General features: G+C 36.0%; 1 protein-coding gene and 1 long non-coding RNA gene across 10 annotated transcripts in view; both read left to right on the plus strand.

The window, feature by feature from the left end:
- The window catches only part of MINDY3 (MINDY lysine 48 deubiquitinase 3), a 61,959-nt gene that overhangs the window by 16,215 nt on the left and 19,104 nt on the right, over positions 1 to 26,640 (plus strand). For all 9 annotated transcript variants that reach the window (XM_026067666.1, XM_026067665.1, XM_026067673.1 and 6 more), the window contains 2 exons: positions 3,669 to 3,739; positions 4,939 to 5,019. In XM_026067666.1, coding sequence (XP_025923451.1) covers positions 3,669 to 3,739; positions 4,939 to 5,019 — 152 coding nt within the window. The remainder of the gene's footprint in view (positions 1 to 3,668; positions 3,740 to 4,938; positions 5,020 to 26,640) is intronic.
- On the plus strand, positions 17,933 to 23,818 carry LOC112967003. Its single transcript, XR_003253820.1, has 2 exons — positions 17,933 to 19,241; positions 23,631 to 23,818. It is a non-coding gene; the product is annotated as an uncharacterized LOC112967003 (long non-coding RNA).

Consider the following 26,640-nt stretch of genomic DNA (forward strand, 5'->3'; position numbering starts at 1 on the left):
AAATCATATGGTATCTAACTCTTTTCACTCTTATCTGCTGGCCTACTTAACAGGGCATTTGGACTGGATTAGTGCAGTCTGTTATTGATGAGCCTGTACTGGCTGGTTTTATATTTTCATCTTTCTAGTGCATGCAAGTTGATTGCTAGTTTGTTTCAAGACCTTTTGGAGGTTAAAGTCATCCTTTCTCCTTTTTTTTTCTTTTGTTGTTAAGCACCCTGTTTTCACTCTTCCACACTATTGGCACCTCTTGTGTTACACATATATATGGCAATTATTAATTGTTCAGAGATTATTTTATGTAGTTACTTAAGTGTTATATAACAAATTTTATTTGGTTTGCAAGCTTGAACTTGTCTGTCTTATTTATAGTATTTTAGCCAATTTTTTTTTCCAGATGACACCATTATCTCCTTGTTAATCTTGAGTATGCTAACATCATTTACCTTTTTCTGCATATTAAAGCAAAGATGGCTTTGAGTACTTTTACTTTCTCTGTATTATTTTCTTTTGTCAGTCACTTACTACTGATTCCTTCTGTATGTACAGAATGCTGTTGTCATTTATCCTCCCCTTGCTAACTGAAATTTGTATTGTAATTGTCTTTCTAGTTTTATCCGTACATTCCATTCAGCATTTTTAATTTTCTCTTTGATTTTCGGATTGCGATTTATGAATCATAACCTGAATTGTGCTTGCAACTTTTCTTTGCATTGGGATAACTTGCTGTTCTACATTTAATATAACTGTTATCAAAAGCTTCTAGTTCCTTTTCCCTCCTTTGTCTCTGTTTCTTTCTGAGAGATCTTGCTCATTAGTTGGAGCTGATTGCCGGTGCTGCTCGAGTTTTCTACATGTAAACATAATGGAAAGAGATTTCAGGTACTCCTGTAGTTAGTCTAGTCAGTTTAGTTGAATTTCTGAAACTAAGGGGCAGGAAAGATATTCCTGGGTAGAGAGGGAAAGGGGTTGCTGAAGAACTGCAGCAAGCAGAGGATGTGAAGTAGTTCGCGGCATATTTGCAGGGGCAGCAGTGAAACCATAGTGAGAAGGTTCCAGCTGCAGTGCAGGAACAGGAAAAATATTAGATAAGTGATACTGTTATCATAAGTAAGTACACTTACAAAACTGGATTTTCAAAATGACACTTGCTTTGCATTTTGATGCAGAAATTGTGTATAAAGCTACTTTACCTCTTGTTCAACTGTTTCGATAAGTCATCTTAGTTACTTAAGTAAATGATCTTTAAAGTTATTTTTAAACTATTTTAAAAGTACTGTCACTAATTTCATGAGTGATAAAGATGATACTGAATTACAAACTCCAGGAATTAACAAGTAGTTTGCAGATGATATTCAGAGCTCTAACTCTTGTGGTATTGCAAAGTGTCCAAGCAGACCAAAGGTTATTAATTACAGTTCCTGTTAGCCACTGCTTGTATTAACAAGTTGAAACTATCTAGGCTTTCTGGTTGAAACTATGAAGGCTTTCTAGCCTTCTCTTTGGTCTCCTACCTGCATAGTGCCATTTAAACTGTTCTTGTTTTAATCTCTTTTTGTTATCGCAGTTATCCATGGGAGGAAGTATGAGGGGTTGTAGGTTTTTTGTTTTCTGAAGAAAAGAAGCTTACGTGTTGCTGTTCATCTGTCTGCTCTCTGTCTTTCATGAAATAACTTTGGACACAACTAGTTTCGATCAAATTTTGTATGCAGCATTTTACAGAGAAGTTTCCGCAAGCTGCCTGAGAGAGAGAAACCCAGATTAATGCCTCCTATGAGAAAGACTGTATGCTGAACTCAGTGTCTGTTAGGTTTTGCCTGTGAGTTGACTAGTCGGCACGTATACAGCTTATAACTACTCAGCATACGCAGCCTCACTTGACTGGTATAAGAAGATAAAGGAAATTGGGAATATTGAGGAGAAGCAGGGGATAGAAAATACAGTGGAGGACCAGGTATGGGGGGAGATGGTTACGGTGTTTGGAGAGGTTCTGAGGATAGAAATCTTGAAAAATCTCACTGTTTTTTCTTTCTTTTTATGTTTTGTGGGGGTATTTTTGCCAGAACTATCCACTTATTTTCAATTTTGTATTTAAATCACAAACGTTATATTTTATTGAACATAGCCAATTAGAACAAGCTTCTCTTCATTCTTGTGTGAAGTGCAGCTATTTAACATGGAAAAATACTGCAATAACGTGCCTTTTTTTAAGTGGTGCCAAGAATTTGTATTGTTTCAGATTGTCACTAGGTGGCAGTATCCTGATGCGGTTGGTACAATGTCATTAAACTTTAAAACCTTCATCATTATTTGGGGCCTGCACTTTAAGGCTCTGATTTCCTCTCTTTTTGGAGATGGGATACACTTGCAAAAGTCCTTTTAAAAAAGGAGAAACTAGCTTTCTGGCAAGAGGCAGAGCTATTCATTTCTCTTTAAATGACCTTTGGTGTTATTAGATCTCTTCCAGTGGGGTTGTTTCCTTGGACACGGAGGGGATATGTACAAGGACTAGCTTTAGTTTAGGCTCCCTTTGCTTCCTCTGAAGTTACCCAAGAGTAATTTTTTTTTTTTCTTTTTTCTCTCTCCACTTCTCTGTTGATTGATTCTGAAGGAGGCATTGGTAGACCAGTGTCCACAGGCTAAAGTTAACCTAATTCCTTTCAGATACACGATCTATTTAGCAGTCTGCTGTCTGTTTAGGACATTCATTCTCCATGGCTACTGTTGTAGCCAGGATCTCAACTCTTAGTTATCTGTCCTAGTTATCATCTCGTTATCTGTCAGGGGAAGCAAAATATATATATTTTTTCTGAATAATAAATATTACATGTATCTGACCTCTTTGCTGTTTTGTCATGGCCATCAACTCCAAAAATTTGAAGCCTTTGTCTAGCAGCCTGATTTTTTACATTCATTTTCTTATCTTTTTCTTTTCCTCCCCAAAATTCATTTGACAAGTTAGCTGAAATTGTGGTCCCTTAACGTACTGTTGCGTGCTTCTGCCATTCCTTTCCCTTCATTGTACATATAAATCTCATTTCTGAATAAATCTCATTTCTCTCATTCTTTATTCAGGAGCCTCAAATGAGGCCCTGTAAGTACTCTTTCAGTCAGAAGTATATAAACAGTTCAGCTATTCCTGACAGCTGTGTGTGCTTGAGAGTGGTATAATAGGTTAAATAGAAGTCAGTATAGGAAATCGGATTCAGTGAACTTTCCTTCCTACTAACAAAACTATTATTTAAAAAGATATCATTTTGTATTCATAATATGACATGATAAAGATAAATCTAGCCATGGAACTCTTTCCCCCACCTCTCCCAAACAAAATATTCCTTCAGGATAGTTGTTCTGTTCCTAAGAATAGTTTTGGTGCAAATTACAAGTATATCTGTTAATAAATCCAACAACTTTTGGAAACAGACTATCAACAGCAAACTTCTGTTAAAACCATCCATTTGGCTCTTTTTATTTTATAAAGAGGAAAAGCATTAAAGCTTTGCAGTTTTTTTGACCATACCTTAATGATTTACCATTCATTGTTGATAAAACTGCATGATTTTCTAAAATTGTTATTACTTGACTAATTTTGGAAACAAGCGAAAATGACTTAAATGAGACTTTGCAGGTTTTTTCTAAAATAAATCTTGGGTTTTGTTTTTGAACAGAACTTCTTGGTATACATAAACAGGCAACAGTAGGCTTTTTGACATTGATGGAATCTCTCAGATACTGTAAGGTAAGCTTTTTTGGGGTAATTTAAAAATTTTTTCATTAGGGCGTTGCAGGTTTCTTTGCTGACAGCATTACTAAAAGCTTCACCTTGAACAATCAAAGATCTTAAAGAACTTTTAAAGTACTTTCAACTTCAAATTAAAACTGAGAATATTATATAAAAAAGTAATAAAATTGTTAAATGCAACTTTTTGAATAAATGTTGTTTGCTATTTAAATTAAAACTTCATTGCACCAATTTTTATACAACCAATTAGAAGCTTGTTTTTACAAAAATAAAGATTAATGCAAGTTAAGTAGATAGCTATAAAACTGTCCCCTGTTCACAATATCAAGTCCCAAAGTGACTTGCTGTTGTGAATGTTTTGGTACCATTTTTCTCTTTTTATGCTATGACTGTCTTCCATTTAAAATAAATAGTCATATGTAGACAAGGTAGAATTGCTATTAACTAAATGTGTCCAGAACATAATGTGTCCAAGAGCTGGCAGTTACTTTATGTATCTATCTGTGCATATCTGAACTTTACAGAAGTACAACCTAATCTGTATCCCTTCTTCTGGTTGTGATACAGAATTTCTTGATTTAAGGATTCTATTTAAGAAATTTTGTGCCTTACAAATAACACTTTTGAAACTGAGGATTAATACTGTTACTTTCCAAAGGTTTTTGGTTTTCTTTGCTTCTTTTTCAAACTATATTGAATTCCTTTAACTTAGATTATGGTTAAAGAGGTTGTAGTTCACAGAATGTTGGTATATTGACTGTAGCTATCCCTTCACTTATGAGGTAAATGTCAGTTCTGAATTGATATATCCAAACCCAGCTCATAAATCAAGTGGACTCCTACCTCATTTAGGATCTGACTGTATGATTATTAAGCACAAGAGTAGTTATTCATGTGCATTGTTTGAAGCATTGTGTCCCAAGGTTGTAATATGGAATAATGTTGTTACCACTTTTTCATTAAAGTCCTATTTCAGTGATATAAGTCTTATTTCAGTGGTTGTTTTCCAAGTCAATCAGAAGTCAGAGATCAAAATTAGAATCTAGTTGTTTTACATTGCTTTGTAATTTTGATTAATATTTTGTATTAATTTTTGAGAGCAGTTGGGACTTCATTAACTGGACTATCATTAACTTAGTCTCTAATTGAGATTTTGGGTTTGCTTTGTGTTTCTGATTTTACTGAATCTTTTTTAGGTTGGCTCCTACTTGAAATCTCCAAAATTCCCTATTTGGATACTTGGCAGTGAAACGCACCTCACGGTCTTTTTTGCCAAGGTATGTGAGATGTAACTTTTGTTGTGTGACCTCAGGCAGATAAACACCACATAAATCCAAAGTTCTGTATTGCAAGTTTCACATGGCTTTAATATTTAAAAAAAAAAAAAAAAAAAAAAAAAAAGTTGCCAAACCTTTTAAATAAGCTTTCCCTGAAGGCAGATCTGTTCAAATGGTTTAGTGATATCTCTTAAATTTTAATGGAATCTTTTGATTCTAGCTTAATTTATTGGGGTAGAGGGAACAGTATGCTTTAGAACACCATAATTGTCATGTGTTCTGTCTCAAATATCTATAGTACAAGAGATACTTAAAAAGAAAATAGTTATGTATAGGAGACTGTAGCTTAATCTCTCTGACAGTACAGTCAATCTTTAATATGTAACTATAGATTTGTGTCCTAGTTTAAAAATAGCTATCAGTACCATTATAGTAATTTTTAATATTTATTCTAACACGTATTCAGTGTAATCTGTGGAGCATATAAAAGGTCTTTGCGTTAAATTCTCAGTTTATAATYCTAGACCAAATTTTCTCAAGAAACAATTTGTATTTCTCTAGTAGCAGATAGTAAATTATTTTCCTTACATTTTTAACTTTTCCTTCTGCAAGCTTTTTTCTGCATAGAAAGTATTTACTGAGGTTAAAAAATGGTACTTACTAGCACATTTATTAGTACTTATTAGAAGTAGACTTTTCTCTAGTCATTATCTTACAAATTAATAACTATTCTTAGATATCAATCCTGAAAATAAATACTAAAACCTGTGACAAATTTAAAGCCATCATTTCCTCAGCTGTTGAAGTTCCTAAAAACTTTGGCCTATCTAATCTTTAAAAATGGGAAACAAAAGTAACAGATTTTCTAAAAAGTACATATTAGCAGTGTGTTATTTCCTGCAGCAGTATCTCTGTAACTTCAAATAAAAATTAAGATTCTTTTCACTGAATTAGTCCATGTTTTGTCTTGCATATTCCTGTGCAAAAGACGTACTAGAATTTACACAAATTTCTTGTCTGATAAGTGTTCTTTCCCCACTATTCTATACTAACAGAAAAATTTATACCCTCCCTTGAATATTTGTTTTCTGCTTTACTATCTTACCAGAAACAGTCTTTTCTAGTGAAGTGTTTGGATTTTGAATCTTGAGGTTTTATTGATAATTTTTTCAAAGGGAATTATACCATCTAAGCTGGTATCTCATTGTATAGATACCAGTCTGATGCAAATAGGCCTAATCACTCTGTTCTACAATTCAGTTGTACATGTCCAGAATGTTATTACTTGTTCTGATGTTCTGCATCTAGAATGCCTGTTTCCAGGCAGAAATCCATTTATAGTGCTCCTTCTTTTAGGATTTTGAGGGCTGTTAGCTGGGTGTGAAGTAACTGAACATCAGTGTCTGTTGTCTCCAGTACAGCTTGGTTCCTCTTTCTTCACCAAACTCCATTTATGCTGTGGACAATTTCGCCTTGTGATTAATATCTTAGGAATTACAAAGCAGGAAAAAGGAGCAACATGGGCTTGGCAAAGAGTCCCCCAGATAGTCTTTTGTTAAAGATGAATGAGTTGAATGTGTGTGAAAGTTCCAAAAGTCCTTGAACACATGCTTTGCATGTCTAATTTTGCCCTCTCTAAAGTCAAGTTTGGTGGACATTTCAGATGGAGCAGAGAAGTCACAGTGGAAATAGTGAACTATGTTGGTGATGCGTTATTTTATAAGTTGAAGCTGCATGTCAAAACCTACAGGACAGAATTTGAATTTGTTGCCGAAGGGTTAGTGGGCAAGCTGTTGAGTGTGTGCAGTTTTCTAGATGGTGCTTGATACTTCCATCTTGATGGTGAATTTGATTACATGAGACAGAGACTTTCAGAATGGAAAGAGAAAAATGGAGAGAGGAGCCAAAAGCAGTGCAGGTTAATTTTAGACAAAAAAAAATAGAGCTTTAATTCTCTCAAGCTGCATGTGATTTACAGGAGCCTAATACTTATGTTCATAAGTGCAAGAACATTAGGCTGCAGTGAACAGAGTGGCAGTCACTTTTGTAGCTAGCTGAATAGTTGGCCTAAGAAGTCTAGAAAAAAGATTATCTTAGAATGCTGTCACTATAGACTGACAGTGTGGAAACGGGAACAGGACAAAATCTTCATTACTATCTTGGGGACCTTTCTTGAGCAATGGAAGTTGAACAAGCAAAATATTTTAGTCCAATTCTGCATATCACCCTACTCAAGGAAGATTGGCTTCTGTCCTTCAGTATGCAGGTGCTTCATTCAGATTTTAAATTTCACTTGAAGTACAGCAGTAAACTGTTCTCTCAACTATGGGATGAAAGACCAGCCACCTTGCTTTTTTTTACCTCAGAATATTTTTAATTAAATACTAAAAATGTTAGAGAGTTGTCTGCCAGAAAATATTTGTATTACCCTAAATCTGAACCATTCTCCTGTAGCTGTGACTTTCAGAGAAATGTTTTTCATTTATCCTTTCTAGAGTAAATAAATGTCTTCCAAAGCTGCCACTCTAAAACTTTTTGTACATTCTCAGTGGATTTTATTGAATGAGCAAAATGCGACACAGCATCTTTGTGCTGAAGATCCACTTAGTGTCTTAAAGTGAAAAGAAAAACTTTACATAGTTGGGCTTAAGCTGTCTAACTGCTGCTGCCTAAAATAGCCTTCAACAGTGAGAACTGAGTTAATTCCTAGTTTTAAAACAAGTCTACCAATGGGTCATCAGTTTTCTCCATTATTTTAGGTACTTAAAAGAATAAAGATTTTATTTCTTTATATGTGTACATTGTCTTTACCACATCATTATGTTTAGTTTAGCATCAAAACTCATTTGGGATGTACAGAAGTATTATTATCCCCATTTTACTACTAGTAAATGGAGGTACAAAGAAATGACTTAAGAAATATTTTCTTTCTTAATAGTAATTTTGGTCCAAGCACATTTTATCAAAGAGTTTTCTTCCTGGGGCTTGGCTGAAAAGTTGGGAACTTAAGCAGCCTTAGCTGTTTTCCAAGACTATTCTGATCTGACATGAGTGAATGCGGTCCCTCCAGTCTTACCTCCCTCCTTCTGGATATAAAAAACCTTACTCTTAGAGTAAAGATGATATGTAGCTTTTACAGATTGATGTGTCTTTTACAGATTATTTTTGAGCATGCTAATCTGTGTGGTTACAGCTCTGGAAAACCTGTCTTTGGGCAGTTATTTACCTTTAGATATTTTGGAGGCCACCTCACAGATGCAATGAGTTGAAATGCAGTGGATAGTCTCTTCTCCAAAACACGGAAACATGAGAATACCCATCATAGTGTTTTGGTCTACTGGCAGCCACTTCAATGGAGGAGTTCTTTCTAGATCAATGAAAATAGAATTCTCTGGAAACACCTGATATGAAATTTTTACCCCACATCTGCCACATTTTAATTTCTAAGATAGGCTGTCTTGACCAAAAATACTAGATTGTTCTACAGATGAGTATGTAATGAAGTTGGAAGGTCATATAAAGGTTTATATTACTGAAGTAGTTCTTTGGAACTCTGATACTTAGATGTGTATCATAATAGAGCTGAAAAAATTTGTGTGAATACTTTCTTGTGGGGAGGGGTGAGTGCTCGTGGGGAACCATAATTAGTACTGGCATATTTTCTTTTTTCAATTAGGACTGATTGTTTATAAGGCCGGAAAGTTGCTTGATGCTTAGCAATCCAAACTTAATTTGTTGTCTGAAAAAAGATAAGGGTGACTATTCCTCCTAGTGGTCATGGGCTCTGCATTTGCAACAGGATAGATTTTTCCCTAAAAAAAAAAGTGAATATGCAGGTTCTTCACAGACAGCTAAATCCAAACAGACATCATTTCTGCCCCTCTGTGCCCTCCCTTCCTTTCACTGAGTAAGAAAGCTCAAGTCGCCTCAGGCCAACAAAAATAAACAAGGAAGCTTTCATTTAACACACTAAGTATCCTGTATGCTCTGTCAGATGGTGCTAACGCAAAGGGACAGTACTGTAAGTGTCCTCTAAAAAATCAACTTTAAAACTACACAGTCTAATATTTTTTTTATGGAAGGGAAAAGAGAAGGAGAGAATTGGGCAGCTCTAATTTATTTAATATAGAAAAAAGGCTGTGATGTTTAAGATCAAACACTACAGTCAGTTCTTGGTTATTTAAATGATATTCTAGGAAGTTATGACAAGCTGAGGCTATTCAGTCACTGTAAAAAAGAATACAAGCAGGTTGAAATGTTATGTGAAATAAAATGAGAAAGTGTTTCAGTGCAGACAACAGAAAGAACAAAAAAACATGTTAATAGAAAGAACTGCTTTCTAAGTGCTACCTGCCAAAATGCTAACCTACATGTTCTGGAAGTTTGAATCCAGGTTCTTTGAAAGTGAAAAGACAACATGGAATGTGTCTCCAGTGGCTTCAGGTGATCCAAATATGGGGACAGTTTTCGGTTGTGTAAGATTTTTTCAGAAACTTCCCTATTTCATTCCCATTTCAGGGAGCACAAAGGCCATGACAGAATCAGCTATCCACTTTCAGTTACAGCATTGTAGCGTTTCTAGGCTTGAAGAATCAGATGAGCAGAGGAAACTCCTGACTGAGACATCTAAGTTGCAAATTAATGCTTTACAAGGAAAGTGTTCCTGTTTTGCTGTGTTCAGACTGTTCTTATGTTTTTCTGATGATTTGTTTTGTTTTGTTTTTAACTTCAGTTGCTGTTATCTATTCCACCATATTCTCAGGGTCTTTCTTCAGCATCCTTCTTAATATTGTCCCTCGGAAGAAAGGACATTCACTTCTCTTCCTAAACAATTTTTTTAATCAAGTTTCAGTAGAGGGAAATCTGAGCAAACACTGATATTGTTATAGGAGATCCTGAATTTGGGGCAATGGTGTCTACCAAAACTGGGCTAAGGAGGAATATTATTGGCTACAATATTTCATCTCTGAACATCAACAGAATGATGATGGCCATGAAGGAACATAAGGCAGAGGTGTAAAAAATTCGACCATTAATGGTGTGCGTTAACAATTCTGATCTTTCATAAAAGTAGCCTCATATATATGCAAATGAATTATCCATTAACTTAGGAACTCTTCTACCTTGGGGAGGTACTGAAAAATATCTACACCCTTCCTTTTGTTTTGTGCTCCCATGACAGGTGAATGCAGATAATCAGATTTTGAAGATGTCTTTGCAGTTCACTTCAGGAAATCTTTACAGAGCTTGTGGTTTTGCAGCCTTTCATTAAATAAGTAGTGGAATTGATTCTGCTTGGAACAGTCCAGATATTTGGTAGAGAAAAGACAAATGGGTAAGGCATTTGCAGAGATAAATTCTGGGCTAGAGCAGGGTTTTAATTTTCTGTGTGCTGATTATCAGCAGAGACACAAATGCCATTCTGTTTTCGACAATAGCTCTCACTTGATTAAATCAGTAGTGGATCTTTAGATATCTCTATCAGCTGCTAGTGTAAGACTTATTATCTGCAGAAAACCCTTAAAGTGAATGTTAGAGCATAGTGTTCCCTGTGGGACCTGTGGGCCCCCAAAGAGAGGGTAATTCTGCTGGTTGGTTTAAAGTTCATAGTATGAATGCTGTTGTTAAACAAATGGATTTAAATTCTTCTGAATAACACAGTAGTTCACAAGGATTGCTTTGTGTAAATAGTTTCCTAGCAGAAAGGCCAAGTCTTTTTAGAATAATGGTCTCATAGTTGGTAGGGAGACCTCAAAATATTTTTGTAAGGTATCTACCTTATTCTAACTTCGCAAGATCTTAGAGCATGACTGTGACACCTTATTCTGCTTTTTGTGGGTCTACTCCAATTTTACTTTTGGATAAGTTTGTTCCTACTACAGCTGCATATTTCTCTCTGAGAATAGGCCTTCTGGTGAGTTTCTTAGTTTTGTGTGTTTGGGAGGCTTTCTTGGGGGAAACCTGTTGTGCTTTTTTCATTCAGGTAAGTAATTCTCACAGCAGTATTTACCTAGGTAAAGTCTAGATTTTAATTTCTTTGAAGCTGGTGGAAGAACATCTTGAGATAAGGCCTTCCTTCCTGCCAAAGACTAGTATATTTGATTCTGCCCCCACGCTGTATATAACTGGCTGTAGTGCTCACTGAACAGATTTAAACACCTTACCAATCAAATAATTTTTATGGTAAGAATTGGCACACTTGTTAAATGCTGGTGAATTAAAAAAACTGTTGTTAACTGAGTAATTTAGGTTTTGCCTTCTTTGCAGAATGTTTTCACTTCTAGATCTTTAGAAAAGTACTTGAGCAAACTTAATTTTAGTAAAGACAACGTTAGCATGCTAGTAAATTTTCTTTTATACATAGACAGGCTTTTAAAATGGCGCCATCACAGGGTTGTGGGGTTTTGTTTTTTGCTTTTTGAGTTTTTTTTTCCTTTTCCAGCTAGCTTTGCTTAAAGGAGTGTTTCCATTGAAAATAACAATTTACTGCCTCAGTTGGTACTGGTCTTACTTTTGTACAGGTCCATTGCTTCTAGGGATATATCCAGGGTTGTAAACCAACTGAGCTGGTTTAAAATATTAATAAATAGTGGGGAAAATTACAGAGGAACTGTGGAAAGTATTGAAGACGCTGCTCAATAACCTCTATCCATGCTATGTAGAACCATGTTGTCAGTTACAGCTGTGGTCCTGGCTGCGGTAAAAGCATGCCTGTATGTGAATGTAACCGTTTTAAGGAGCTGTGCCTTGGGACAGCATTGACTCAATCTAGTTCAGCTTTGCAATAAATTATGCCCTAGCTTTATAAATGAGAATGTAACAACCTGACTTGAAGCACATAATCTTGTGAGGGAAAAAATTATTTAAATTTTTCATTGTAGTAAAAGACATCTTACACGTGATGCAGTAGTGTATGGTTTGTTTTTAATGAAACAAGCTGATGACGTCCTTGTACCAAACATGATGGTAGCTTTATTTTCTCTAAAGATAACAAGTCTGGAGCAATGTCATTTGTGATATTTCTACTTTCTCAATTTTTTTCATTGGTAACCTAGTTCTGGCTTTAACTGGAATTGGCTTTCATGAGAAGCTTTAGCCATCACGTGATCTTTGGCATTACTCAGGAGAAACACTTCTGCCTCCTTTCATTTTTACCTTTTCCCAGATTGTTGGAATGAGCAGCCAGCTGTGATTGCTGCAAGGAAAAAGCAGGTCTCTCTGCCTCCTCTTAGTTTTTGGTGGTCTGTACTTTAACTGTACCAAGAGAATTTTTAAATAGTGGAGAAACCAAAGAGAGCTTCGTTCCTTGGAATGGTTCTGCCAACTTTCTACAGGAATATTCTTTTCACCTTTGTTGCACATGCATGGGGAAAGAAGAAAAAGGCCTGAAGAGGCTGGCCATGCCCTCTCCAATCCTAGAAAAGAGAGGAATGACTAATTCCCTCCTTTCCACTTCCCCAAAATCCCTGTGGGCCTACAAAGACTCTTGGAGAACTCTGGACTTCCAAGAGGGACAGAGATGTGTAGAGGACAACAGAGAGGTTGGGTGGGAAGATTGAGGTGTACACGTCTGTGATAGACAGGTGGGGCTGGACAGCAGAGCTGGAAGGTAAGGGCTCAGATCATTGCACCATAAAAAAAAAAAAAATCTAGTAAAAGATGTTACAGAGGCGAGATCATATTCTAATGCAGTGGACTGAAAATTTAATTAGCACAACAGTAATTACATTGGTAATAGTGTAATTACCACATACATTGTTATGTGATACATAAAGAGTCAAGAGATTCTACTAAAATTTTCATGATTATAGAGGGCCTGTCTTGAATTTTCCACTTTTAGGGTTGGTGATATGGGATCTTCGGTTGTTCCTGCAGTGCCAAGTAGAACTCAGGATAACTGAGGGATACTCAAGATTTTTGACTCTTTTAGGTTATTTTTAGAAGGGTGGAGTATCATGTCAGTCCCTCTGACACAGTTAGAAAGATGCCTTGAAGCAGCTATAGAGATAGATTTGTAACATTAGTACAGCTTCCAAAAAACAACTAAAAAAAAAAAACAACTAGAAAGAGCAAATCATAACTGTGGACTCCAAGGTCACATGAATGAATTTTGTATAGACTGACATATAGTAATATACCCATATATGTTGAGGAGATTGCATGTGAAAAGTAAATTAAAGAGCAGTCTGGTGGTCCTCCACTTCTTCAGTGGTGGTAAGTTCTGGTAAGGAAGCTGATGTCTTTAAACACTAGCAAATTAATTTGGGGGCAATGGTAGACATTTTGGGCATTAATAGCAAACCCTCTGAAATGAGATCTTACAGGAATTAGGTCAGGTTGCTGTAAAGTTTAATTGCTCTTGTCAAAAGTGCTGTGCATCCCATGATAATAAGTAGTAATCATGAGGAACCACTACTTAAATCGTAAAGACGTAACTTGGTTATTAGGTTTTTGTATCATTTATTCTTAAATATCAGATTTAGAAATTGTAATTTAAAGATCATTAAGCTGAGGACATAAGGCTCTGAATGTTAAGCTAACCCTTTATTTGGGATTTACTCTCACGGAAGAATGTATTCACTGTGTTTATCATGATTCTCTGACTAGTTCCAGCCATTTAAAAGTTGTTCTTACTGTTTATCAATTTTCTGAAGTTTTAGAAATTTTTAACATGCATCACATACAGCTTTCATTATGGTCATTTAACAACAGTGCTTGTGCTTGGATGTTATAGATGATGAAATGTGATTGTATATGTCTCTAAGCAAATAAATTATTTTCTTTTTGGGAAAAGACTTCTTGTCCATCTGTTTTCATTCAGAAGTGGAGTTTTAGTTTTTATGTGTAAAGTGGTTAACTCCAAGTGGAAAGAGTTGAGAGTAGAGCTGCTTAGATGATACCACTTTTCATGTGTATGTATTTGAGCTGTTCAGACTTCTGTGTTGTTGAATTCTTTCTCCCTAAACGTTATGCATTTTTGGTACAGTTTCCTGCTAAGGTAGATGAGAGAATGACTTTTTTTTTTTTTAACTGTCTGCTCACACTCTGCTTCCAAGCCTAGATGAAAACTTGTAAAAATGGTGGGGGAGAAGGGGACGGATAGTTCTAGCAATTCCAATAGAAACTTTTGATCTAGTGAAATTTAATCTTAAAAAAACAAAACACCTTTAACACTTGTTGCATGAGAGGCCTTTTCTCTTTTAAAAAATAAAAATAAAAACAACAGCAACAAACAACTTTTTGTAGACCCACAAATGAAAAATGAAGAAACTCCCCATGAACTGTTAAATGATCAATTTCATATATTTTAGGAGCACTTCAGAACTGGAAGCTTATGAAGAAAATGTTCTTAACTAATTGCCATGAATATTACACTAACAATTTTTAGAAAAATTGTATCCCTTAATCATTTCAAGTCTATTTTAAATACAGTTAGGAAGAAAAATTATTATAGTCATCTATTGATGCAGTTTTACAACCTTCTGGTTTTCTTCAAGCATGTAGTCAGTATACTTTCAGTTTACAGTTGATATTGTCTCAGTTTGCAGTTCAGATGGTTAAGAAATAAACTTGTCTGAGCTTTAAAAATTGGCAATAGCCTATGGGAATGTATTTAAGACTGATGTGGAATCATCTCCATGAAGTAATTATTTTTACTCTAACATAAATAATATGTGGTTTCCAAAAGTTATTTTGCTCTATTAATGCAATAGATTGTAGTGGTGAATGTATAAAGCTACTGTTGTGAAAAACGTACAAAGCAATACAGAAATCATGGATCAATTATTACCCATTTATAGGCAAAGCAGTCCTGAGGTTGTATTGTCCTTTTATTCATATTAGAATGAATACTACTTTCATATGTAAAATGAAATTGGGGAGTGGAAGGTAAGGGATTGGTTCCTACCATAAGAATACTCATTAGCATCTAGAGAATTTATAGCCTCCCATTTTGGCAGAGTATGAGCAACATACAGGTTGTATGTTAGCCTTTCATTAGAAAAGCTGAATTTTGAAAGAAATGCATTTCAGGTGGGTGGGCTTTTTTTTTTTGTAGTATATGCAGAATGGTTTGCAAATGGTAAACACAAAGTCCATTGCTAAATGTAATTTTATAACTTGCAAGTCATTATATCAAGTAAATTCTGAAAGTCAACATACATCCTAGAAAGGAAGGCTGAGAACATCATTGTATCATTCTGTATCCCTTTTAGGTGTGAAACCAATGTTGGTTCCAGCTATATTTGATACAATAGAGAAGACATTGGGCCTGAGCCATCACGTGACGGGTAGATATTCTGTTTTTCAAATTTGGAGGAGTAGGAATCCCAGCTCTTAATTAAAATATGATGAATAAACTGATACCGTTTTTATAGTATTGTAGTTTTAAAATATCAATCAAATTGATATTTACTGGAACTTGGTATATAAAAATGAAGCTATTCCTGATTCCAACTCAAGCGAAAAAAGAAATATTGATGGCTTTTTCTCCATTTGCTTCTTCCACTAGCCAGGTGCCCGACCTTTCCAGATGCAAATTCTACTCAAATCTGCCATAATTACCACTTTAGTTCTGTTTTCAGCTAATAAACAGCAAAGCACTATTTATGCTATTGCCTGGATAGCAATGCAATAGGATACAGCCACCAGTAAGTAGAAACTTGGTTTTCTAACAATGCCTTTTCTAATATACAAATGCCTTCTGATCCGTTGCATTACAAGTTTACTTGTTAGTTGCAAGGCATGTTCACCTCATTCGGTGCATTAACATTTATCGGTATCTTGATTCTGCATTTGGCACTTGCTATGTTTGCAGCTGTTCTGGTTTGCAGGTGACATTTTCAAGCTAGGTTTTGTTTATGTCTTCGTGTAATTGTTTTACAGAGCCCTTCTTCCTGTTGGCTAGTTGTTACCAAGTATTATGCAGCACAACTTAGAAGCTGTCAGACACTGAAAGGATTCTAAGTTGTTGCATATGTTTCTATGAATAGCTTACAGCAGATCTTGGCCTGAAAATCAACTCTGCTTTAAAAGTCTTTTTTCTCATTTGTGTGTTTAAGCTTTGGCTTTTTAGTGTTCAAAATTATTTTACACCATCTTTCTGAGTGTATCTGGATATTTTTCAAATTTATCCACGATAATTATATTACCATTTTTTCTTACTTGTGCACTGTTGATAACAGAGCAAGTATTATTAAACTCTAATGAATTTGTAGTTCATTCAGTATTTGGGAGTAGATGGAGAAGAGAGGCATAAAAATTCTCTTTTGTTCCTTTAAAGACTTTCTAAAATCTTAGCCCAAAAGCTATGGCTTTCATAAATTTACTACACTTTCTTTTCCTGCTTCTTTACAAATTATTGACTAGTACACAAAGAATTATGAAGAAAATACTGGTTTTCTTAGTGGATAGTTGGCATCAAGTGAGAAGAATAGAAAGAAGTGTTCTTTTAACGCAGTAGAATACTCCTTTTCAAAAAGTATATGAATGCCATAGTATGTTCCAGTGTTCACATCATTTTTTGGCTTGACTGTGTATTTATGAAAGAGATAAGACAGAGGTGAAAGATACTGTTTCAGTCTTAAGATGCTGTCTCAACACATGGAGAGGAAAAAGCTGGATTTAGTCTGCATGCTTTTTCAACAAGTATATATACATGATTATCAAAGTTGCTAAACTAACACAAGTCAACAAATAAACTGATTTAGAACAGCTGATAATACATTCAGAGTCAGTGGCTGTCTTCATGGAATCATTCCAGACAATGGAATTTAAAAGAGAAAGTATATTAAGATATTTCCACATGTAATGTACTTTTTTTAAAGAGGAGGTCCCGAAATCTAACTCGCTGTTTTCCAAAATATGTAATTTAATGTTTGTAGTATCACAACGAAGAGAGATGATAGGTGAGTGTAATGCATAACTTTTCCCCATTTTCCATGTATCCTTATGCAAGGTCATATGTAGAAATCACAAGGTGCAGTAGTGCCAGGCACACACCATCCATTCCTTGTTCCACAGGCAACCTTCCTTGTTATTTTCTTGTCTAATTACTGCCCACAAGCTGCAGGAATTGTTTACAGGCTAATGATATTGAGAATATTATTTTACCCATTTTTTAACAAGACTTAGAAATGGAAATCCAGTATGCACCACATGACCAAATAGCAGTTCCAGAATTAGTGTGAGAACTGATGATATAAACCAGGTCTTTTGATTTAGAAAATGAGTCAGCATGAATGGCTGTTAATCTGTGCTTGCCTGTTATAATAGGTGTTCTAGATTATTTCCTCAGATTCTCTTCCTCTCCCATAGAACTTTTCTTTATCTTGAAGTCATAAATGTATTATAGAGCTTATGAAATAGAGAGCTTTAAGTATAGTTATTGAATCCTCATTCGAGATATTTTAAAGTAAATCGTGCTTACGGTAAACAACAAGGAAATAATTTTGTGACTATTTTCTGTCTCTGATTTTCCCACACACACACATTCCTTACTCTTGTCTCTGTTCAGCCTGCTATATTCCTGTGCTCCCAATCCTACTGGTCTAGGTGCAGGGAACTAGAAACACTAAATGAGACTGCCAGCATGACAACATATGCTTCAGTAATAAAAACGTTCTTTAAAATAGTAACAGTTGTAGTCTTGTTCTGAATCTTTATGCCAAACTCTGCTCAAAACTCTCCCACTAGGTAATCATTTGACATGATAGACTGAATTTGTGTGCAGGGTCTCTATGTTTCCAGGAAACTTTAGATAATTTTACACATGGTAAGAACCTGATTGAAATCAATTTAATTTTTAGCTGTTGTTTGATTCACAGAACCTTAATGATTGTGACAGCTGTTGAATCCCTGGGAACAGTAGAAAGAACCTGTATACAGCATCTGATTTCATTCTTTACAAGTATGATCACTAATACCCTTAAATCCATTTCTAACCCCTTTTTGAAGTGGTGGGAAATGTTTTTTACATCCCTTTGTTTGTCTCCTTTTATGCTGATAGCAATTTTGTTGTGTACAGAATAACACCTTTGACCTTCTCTGATAAGACAGCTCTATTTTCAGGTTAGGGTATGTGGATGAATAAATCAAAAGTCTAAATGTGGACAGAGGAGGGGAAAAGAACTCAGGAAAAAAAGAAAAGAGAAACTGTCTATGGTGGAGGAAGCTTTTAACTCTTCTTAGCTGAGCTGCAGTACATTTAGTGATATTTGTTATTTCTTTCTTCCCTTATGTAACATCAGAAGTCACATTTGAATAAATTTTTGGATAACATGTTTATTTGTATTTCTAAAATTGAAGTAACCTCATTTCACTTTTTAAATGATATTTTTTTCCCAGTGTTGATTTCTTTTGTTTTACATGAGAAGGCTATGAAATTTATTTATGCTTTCTTATTTGAGTTTGTATTATAAGCAATCCAATGCCATTTTGGTCTACTAACTGATGGTTTCAGGAATCTTTATATGCATATATATTTGTATATGTACTTTAAAAATAACTGTTGTGTTACAAAGAACTGCCAAGGTTGCCAATAGAAGACATGAGTAAGTTAAAGGTACTTTGATGGGGTGATATAGAAACAGTAGTGATGTATTTAGAAAATAAGTTCAGTAATGCCTACCTATAGCTAAGAAAGCTACTGGTAATTGGTGTGATGTGAGATGGGCCTTAATGTGTAATACAACTTTAAGGAGGAAAATGACTCCAGTTTTGTATTAATTAAAAGATTGAATGTTGCTCAGTAGCTAATCGTTCAATTACACTACTACAGAATTAGCAACCTGGAATGCCATATTCAAATATGAACATAAATGCCAATACTTTTTTCTGTAATATGTGAAAATGAATTTGTAATGATGTTTGTGGTATTTAGTATTTTCTTCATACTGTACATATAGCAATACTTGTGCATATAAAGATTCCCTAAAATACCACTCAGCAGTGCAAAATAGCAGTGGACTACGTGACTTTACTAATCTAGTGTTTTCTTAATTACTTTGTAAAGCTCACTCATACATTTCACATGTAAAACCATAAGATATTACGGTTAGCAGAATAATTAGCCAGGTTAAGATTTGTCCTTTAGAAATAATTTTGTCATACTTGAGTTATAAAATAATTAACCTTGTCCATTTCCAAAAACATTTCATCATTCCGGATTGAAGCAAACCAGAGGGTTTTCATCATCCCAAGGGAGAATTTCATGGTTTGAAAAAGTAAGTAGGAAAATGAACTACACTTGAAGCTGGGTTCCAGTGTGAAGTGTAGCTTTCATTACTGTGAGAAGTGTAATGTAACAAGCTGAACTGTATTTAGAAGGATTTGAATTTCTGCAGCATAATTTCACTGGCTTTGAACTCTGCTATCAAATGTTCCTGTCACACTTATTCACCTCCCACGTACTTATCGTAGTTGCCAAATAGAGTTAGTTATGCCTAACAAGGGTTGTGTAGCAAATGCTTGATGTCTATAGGCTGAAATAGTATTGAAGAGTTTTCTAAAGTAGAAAAGTAGCATGATAATAAAAGTTACCATTTTATTTTGAAGTATATTGTGAAGTATCTGCATATTACAAATCACAGAATTTGTTCCCGTTCAGTTTGGATTCTCTTGGGAACAAAGCTGGCTGTTTGTGTGGTATGGTAGTCCATCCTCAAATAAAAGAAAGATTTCTAAATATGGCAGGCAACAAGTAATTGCAAAAGCTGTCCTTTCAGATTAAAATCCTGACTGAAGGGTGATACTTAATTTAGTATTTAGATAAGAACTCCAGCAAGCTAAGTTTGCTGACGTCTGGGCTGTAATTCTAGTAGTATATTTTTGCTTTCAAAACAAAGACTTTGTTCTGTGTTGATTAGAAAAATAATTTAGTAACTAGCAAGAGGGGGGAAAAAAAAAAAGATATCTTCAGTCTTTACTGTTTTACAATAATCTCTCGTAATCTGTCCTCCAAAACAGGAAACATGGTGAGGAAGCTCTTTTCTTTTTTTTCTTTTTTTTTCTTTTTTTAAACATATAATGTTTTGTAATGTTCTTCTGTAATGTTTTGAAACAGAACASTAAAATCTGTGGCAATGTAACTGTTAAACATATACTCAGTATAGTTTGAAAATTTGTGCAGTGCTGTGACTTTTTTGTTGGCTGTCTCATTAAACCATCCTCTCCCACAGGAATGGAGGGTATAGTGTGGTTTCCATAATTTAGCTGGTAAGTGCATGGTAAGAGCATTGCTTTCCAGAGGGATAGTCTGGCAGTGTGCTCACTGTAGATTTCTGTTACAAAGTCTTGCTCTTTGTTTTCTGTTTGCTTTCTCTCCCCAGCTTCCTCCCACCCCTGGATCAAGCAGGCTCACTTTTCTGTCTGGGTGGTTTGGGTGGAGGTGAAAAGAGATTTGAATAAGTAGTCCATACCTTTTCATTCTGCCCTATTGGGACCTCTTTTCCATTTGCAGTACCAGCAAGGTCCCTCAGGTTCAGTGAGAGAAATGCAGTCCTTGCAATTCACTCTTATTCACAAGTGAGGCAGAGTGCAAGTAGTGCCATTGCTTCCTTGCAACCACCTTGTTGAAACAAATTGTTCACTGTGAATATTTCACCACCACCAGTTCTACCCTTTGATAATTTTCAGAGAAACTGTGTCATCTTTTGTTCATGTCTGAATTATAAAACCATTCAGGTCTGAATTACAAAGCCTGTATTCTGTTTTCTGACCCATGATAAGAAGTCTTTGCTGCCTTGGGAGGGATGTACTTCCTTTTGTCTCTTCCTCAGTCCAGGAAAGGATTTCATTTTGACTTTTTCTGAATCCCAGATAGACCCCAGCCCTATTCTGGGCTGAGGAGGAAGCAGTACATGATCTTTGACACCTGCCATTCTGAAGTGGAAACAGTCATAGCTGTAGTCTATTGTCAGATCAGTTAAGGACTTTTTCCTTTGGTTCCTCCCTGTTCAGCTCTCAATCCAGGAAAATCTTGTGCCCCTTTAAGTATTCTGTGGGCCTTTTCCAGTTGCTTGGCATCTTTTAATACCTTCTTTCATGGAAGATAATATGGCACAGAGCAACCTCGTATTCCATCAATGAGAACAAGAGAAGCATTGTAAGCAGTCTGTACAGGATACTTAAATGGCTGTGACAAACATGGGCAGTGGCCCTTCCAACCAGTTGGTTACATGGGTGATATCTTTGAGTATGTATGGGGGTTGTGAACTATTTTTCATTGGCCAACTCTTTGTTCAGAGCCAGACTGGTATTCTTTTAAACTACCTTGTGTCAAATGACATCAAATGCTTTGGTATGGACATAATAGACAAGGGCTCTAGGATTTAATTTCCTTTGCCTCATCGTAGTCCTCCAACTGTCTCCCGTTTCATGGACGCTTCTCACAAAAGTCTGCTTAAATTGGCAGTAGATGCTTTGTTGATGAGTGTTTTGGAACCAGTTTCTCTATATCTTGACAGGTTCAATAACATCTATTTAGTGGTGCCAGAGAGGAAGCAAGATCAAAGACGCATTCTGAACTTAAGCAGATTGAATTTCTATAATCACGCATTCAAATTCAGAATATTGGCACTAACCAGTATTATTCTGGCTATTTAAGAGGGGATGGTTTATTATTTTCAGATATTTATTATCGAGCTTGCATATTTTGGAAACACAAGTTTGACCTACCACATTTGTCTCCATTTTTGTTCTTGCAGGGGTCACTGCTCCGTTCAGGAGCCATTCCTGTGGTCTTTCTGTACCAATTCAGTTCTTCCTATTTTGGTAATAATTGCCTCTGATTTGAGCTCTGAAGGACTGTCCCTCTTTCCTTGATTTGATAATCAGCTCCTAGGAAAACCTGCATAAAAGCTGATATTTAATTCCAAGCTGTGCCTGGGTTGTGTTTAATCATCTTTGTCTCAGTGAAGAGTCAAAAGCTGAATTTTAAATTGTTGCAAGCCATTGAACCGATTTTTACTTTTCTAGTGATGAGAGCTTTCCTGCTTGTGCACTGATACCAGTCCATGTTAAATTGTACTCTTTGGTTGACCTCCTTGCCAGTCTCTACAAGTATAGCAGTAAATATCGCTTTTAAGACATCTAACCTCTTTTGCATATGTGATGCTATATATGACACTTAGTTCATTGCCTCCAAATAAAGCTGCACTCGGTGTATTCTCCCTCAGTAAGTAGGCTGTTATTTCTCAGGCTCTGAAGACTGTTTCATTAGTTCTAGCTTTAGTAGCAGGATCCCTTCACCATTTGAAGAAGAATCCTTCTGTGTCCCTCTGTCCTCCAGGGTAGTGACATTAGATACAATTCTTATGCATCTGGAAATTTATTGCAAATGGATTACAGCTACAGGATGAACTGAAGCTTTAGAGCACTGGATTTGAAATGCATTCTGGACACATGTGAAAGAGCTACGCATTCAAATGATGATGTTATAGTTACATAGTACCTCAGTGGAATTGTATGAAGTTCCTTTTCTCCTTTCAAAAGATAATCTCAATATGGAGTTGGTTCATAAACATGACCTTAAATGTCAGTAAAGTTCTTCCGGAATGAGATTGAAAGGAATGAGATTCTTGCTTCTAGACCATCCATGGGATGCTTATTTGGATAGTCTCACAGTACTAGGATTGATCTGAGTTGACCTGTTTACTTCCTATGCTGTTAAGAAGTTCCACTTCTTTTGGTTGCATTTCTGATAGCATCCTTAGTTGAAGAGACAGATGTTGAATTTCACTCAGTTTGACTTGTCCCTTTCCCTTGAGTCCTATTCAAAGTAAGGTAGAATAGGACCCTGGTGATTTTGACACGGTTAGGACAGTTTTGATATCGGGACCTCCTATGATCCTCCTAAGTTCTACAGAGTCCCCACCATTACTTCTGGACTTAAAACAGTTACTAGACTATCTGATTCATCTAGACTCAAAAATCTCCACAGCATTGGATAGTGGATAGCTGTCTTTGGAGGAGGACTTCTGTTCCTCTCCAGGTTGAGATCTTCATAAATGATAGGAATATGTAATAGACTCCTTTTCATTGTCCCAGATGGATCAAAATTTCATCTTATTGTGCCCACCAGTCTGTTTCTTCTACATCAACTGCAATTATTTAGAGTATCTTTTTTAAAATGCTTAAGTTGAGAAAAGAGCTAAGGGAGAGGCTATATACTATGCCAGCCATTATTTTACTCAACTCTTTGTGGGCCTATATTTTTACCAAATGATTATCGGATTTTTGGTGTGGTCTCCCCTGCTCCCAGCATCTGTCAGAACTCCATCTGTACCTTCAACAAGTGTTCTGTTACCTATGAAGCCTGGAAGACTGATGTGAACTTTAATAAAGCAATGTTATTTGTGCAAAGGAGTATGCAGTTGCTCCACTGGGTTGTTAGTGGAACAGTGTAGTTACTTTAAATCATGCTAGCTTGAAAATACACATGGATTGTCACTTAATGATAGATTGCTTACTGATGATCAAATTTCTTTGAGCTGTCTAGTTTACATACATGTCTGTCTGTTTCTTGCTTACTTTCCCACCTCTCTCAGAATCTTCTGCATTCCAGAATGTTTATTTTATACTTTGTTTTAAGGAGTTTTTTTTTTTCTCCCCAGTTGTCAGAAAATTGAACAGACAGTGGGAATGTTCCACTATATACTTGTGTTGAATGTAAAGGGCAGCATTTCAGCATGTCCTCTGAAGATACTGCAAAGGAGGGGAAAAAAACAGATCTCAAGTTCCAAGTAGTACTATATGCTATTTTAAGATCTCTTAATGGTAAATAAACTAAAGGGTGGGGAGACCATGTTTCTTGTCCTTTCTTTGAGCTCCGCATGAGGTATAGGAATATGTTATTATCTTTTTGCATGATTGCATACTGCATTGTTGCTCTCTTTGGCCTGTATACACTGATAATGTTAGGCATTACAATTCTGAAATCCTACTTTATAAAGGCCAAGTAAGTAAAGCAAACTGTTTTACTCAGTAGATGTGCCTTGTGCTTGAATTGAGAATCTTGATTTTGCTTTTGCTGTGGGAAAAATCTGTACAAGAGCACTGTGAGGTGGGCCTCCTCTTGAGCCTTTCTTTGGAAGGTAAAGGTGGTGGTGGGGGGGGAGAACTACATGCCAAAACTAATTATGTGCTTAATTCTAACACCTTGTCACGGGGAGGGAGGTTATCGTTATCATCATCATCATCATCATCATCATCATCATCATCATCTCTGGGTTTATTGCAAACAGATTTATTGAAGATGGCTATACAGTGTAGTCATAGCAAGCGCATCTTACTGCACATTTGTTGTTGCCAGAATCTCGGTTTCTTACCACTCCAACGGTTTCTTGTCAGAGGTTCTCTTAACTCCAGGAGAGTAACCTTGAGAGGCGTCCCTGCTCAAAAGAAGGTTCTGCAATGCAGCCCGCTGCTGTGCAGGAGAGCTCAGTGGGCTCTAGGCTGCAGCGCTATTTATGGACATGGAGTTTGACTCATGGTCATACAATATTTGGTGTGGAGATATACCTTTTTTGCTGATCTCATGCTGTATTGGGGAAAATATACCCCTTTTTGCTGATCTCATGCCCATTTCTGGCCTCACCAGTTGCAACCAGTATTGCCTAGTTCCTCCTGGTCAGCCCTGGGTGCTCTCAGTTATTTGCGGTCAGCTGGGGCCTGAGATAATGGGGTGGGAGTGGGGGGTAGTTGCACTCCACCACACTTTGGGCCCGAGATGGCAGAGGGGAGGAGGGGTAATTGCACTCTGCAACACCCCTATAGGATTTTACTTATTCACACAGAATCAATGGCTCTCCAGCTTGTTCTGTGCTCCAGTGTTTCCTGTGATCTGCTTCAGCAAGAGCCAGAACTGCTGGTGCATTTATATTGGAAGACTTGAGACAGCATGTGATTGATATTAAGCGGGGGAGTGTGCTGGGTGGGAGGGGAGTCGTCATAGACTGCTTAAGAATTCTGTGAATTAGAAATTCTCCTCTACTAAATAAATTAAAATGTGCCAATGCAAGTCTTTTTTCTTAAGACATTTAGAGTGAACAACTTATCAATCACTGATGTCAAGAGAAAAAACAAAGGTCTAATTCAGTTTCCTGCATTTTGAAAAACACTTTGTCCTTTTGAAATGAATATGTTTTGTGACATTAGTAAGAGCATTAGTAATTGAGTTGTATGGCTATTAGGTTTTTGATTGTTTTAATAAAAGGAATGCTTAAGTTTTCTTGAGGAATGTTTTCCGTGAAGTTCTTCATTAAGAAACACTACAAATCTGACAAATGCAAAAAGTGGATTGATTTTACTTTTGAACTTTGTTATTTCATAGTTATCAGAGTTCTGAAATAGAATTTCTTCCCCTTCAAATGATTATTGCTCTTCATTCATTTAAAGGAGAATAACAACTTGAAAGAATCAGAAGGAAGTTTTGATGTGTGTGCATGCGCATGCAGTTTGTTGCATAACATTCCTTTTGATGACACTTATATCTTGTTATAATCCTAAACTTAAGAATTCAGTTTCAGGTTCATGAGCTTTGATTCCCTCAGTTGTACCTGATTTATACTTGGAGAAGTTGTGAAAATTTTTTTGTTCGAGTTTCAAGAACATGTATTTAGAACTCTGAGATTACATGTCATAAGCTTCTGAGTACTTGCACATTATTTTAATGCACAAGACAAGAAACGCTAACATTTTCTTCTGTTTTACTCTACTCAACATTACTTCCACTAGCCTTTTTTCCTTCCCTCTCCCTCTCTGCTCCATGCAACTATAATGCTAGAAAACAACAATCTTTATAAAAGCACTCCTGCTTCTGGATGGTATGTTTTCCAGTAATAAATTGCAGCATTTTGGAACAAATGATACAGTTTGTATCTATAGCTGTACTGTGTTATCAGAAAAATACAGTTGTGAGTTGGAGCAAGTTAGATTTTTCATGCTATTGAATTAATTTAATTTTCCAGAACTTTGTGCCTTATTTTGCTTACCAAAGCAGAAACTAATGAGGAAAAGGTGCCTGCCTGTCTCCCTGCTCTCTTGATACAACTGTAGAATAGATGTTAGTATTAGCACTTGCTTTACACTATGCTTGGACACTGTTTCTAAACAGAAATTTTATTCATGGGCAACACAGTAATTTGAAGGTCAGTATTTGGTTTCAAGTGATGGTTGTCATTGGTCAGAGAATTATATTCTGATACTTGGATCAGTTATGGAAACAATCAACCTGAAGCTATTGGGTTAAATAACAGGAAATAGTAGAGACCATTTTGAAAAGGTAATTTATACAATGAGAATGTTATCTCTCAGTAGATATTTAGTGTCTACTAATCAAGACCAGATAAAGTCATAAGATCAGAACAGTAAACTCAGAACTTCTTAGAATTAGAGAATAAATTAGGTTGGAAAGAACTTGTAGAGCTCTTCTGTTTTAGACCACTGCTCAAAGCAGGCCCTACATCTAGCAGATTGCTCAGGGCCTTGTCCAGCTGAGTTTTGAGTATCCTCTGCATCCTCTCTGGGCAACCTGTTCCAGTGTTTGACTTCCCTCATCATTTGAAGAAAAGATGTTTCCAAATAATAACATCCAATAAAAACTTCCTTTGCGACTTTTGTCTG

Source organism: Apteryx rowi, unplaced genomic scaffold (assembly GCF_003343035.1).
Source record: "Apteryx rowi isolate R43461 unplaced genomic scaffold, aptRow1 scaffold_260, whole genome shotgun sequence".
Lineage (NCBI taxonomy): Eukaryota > Metazoa > Chordata > Aves > Apterygiformes > Apterygidae > Apteryx > Apteryx rowi.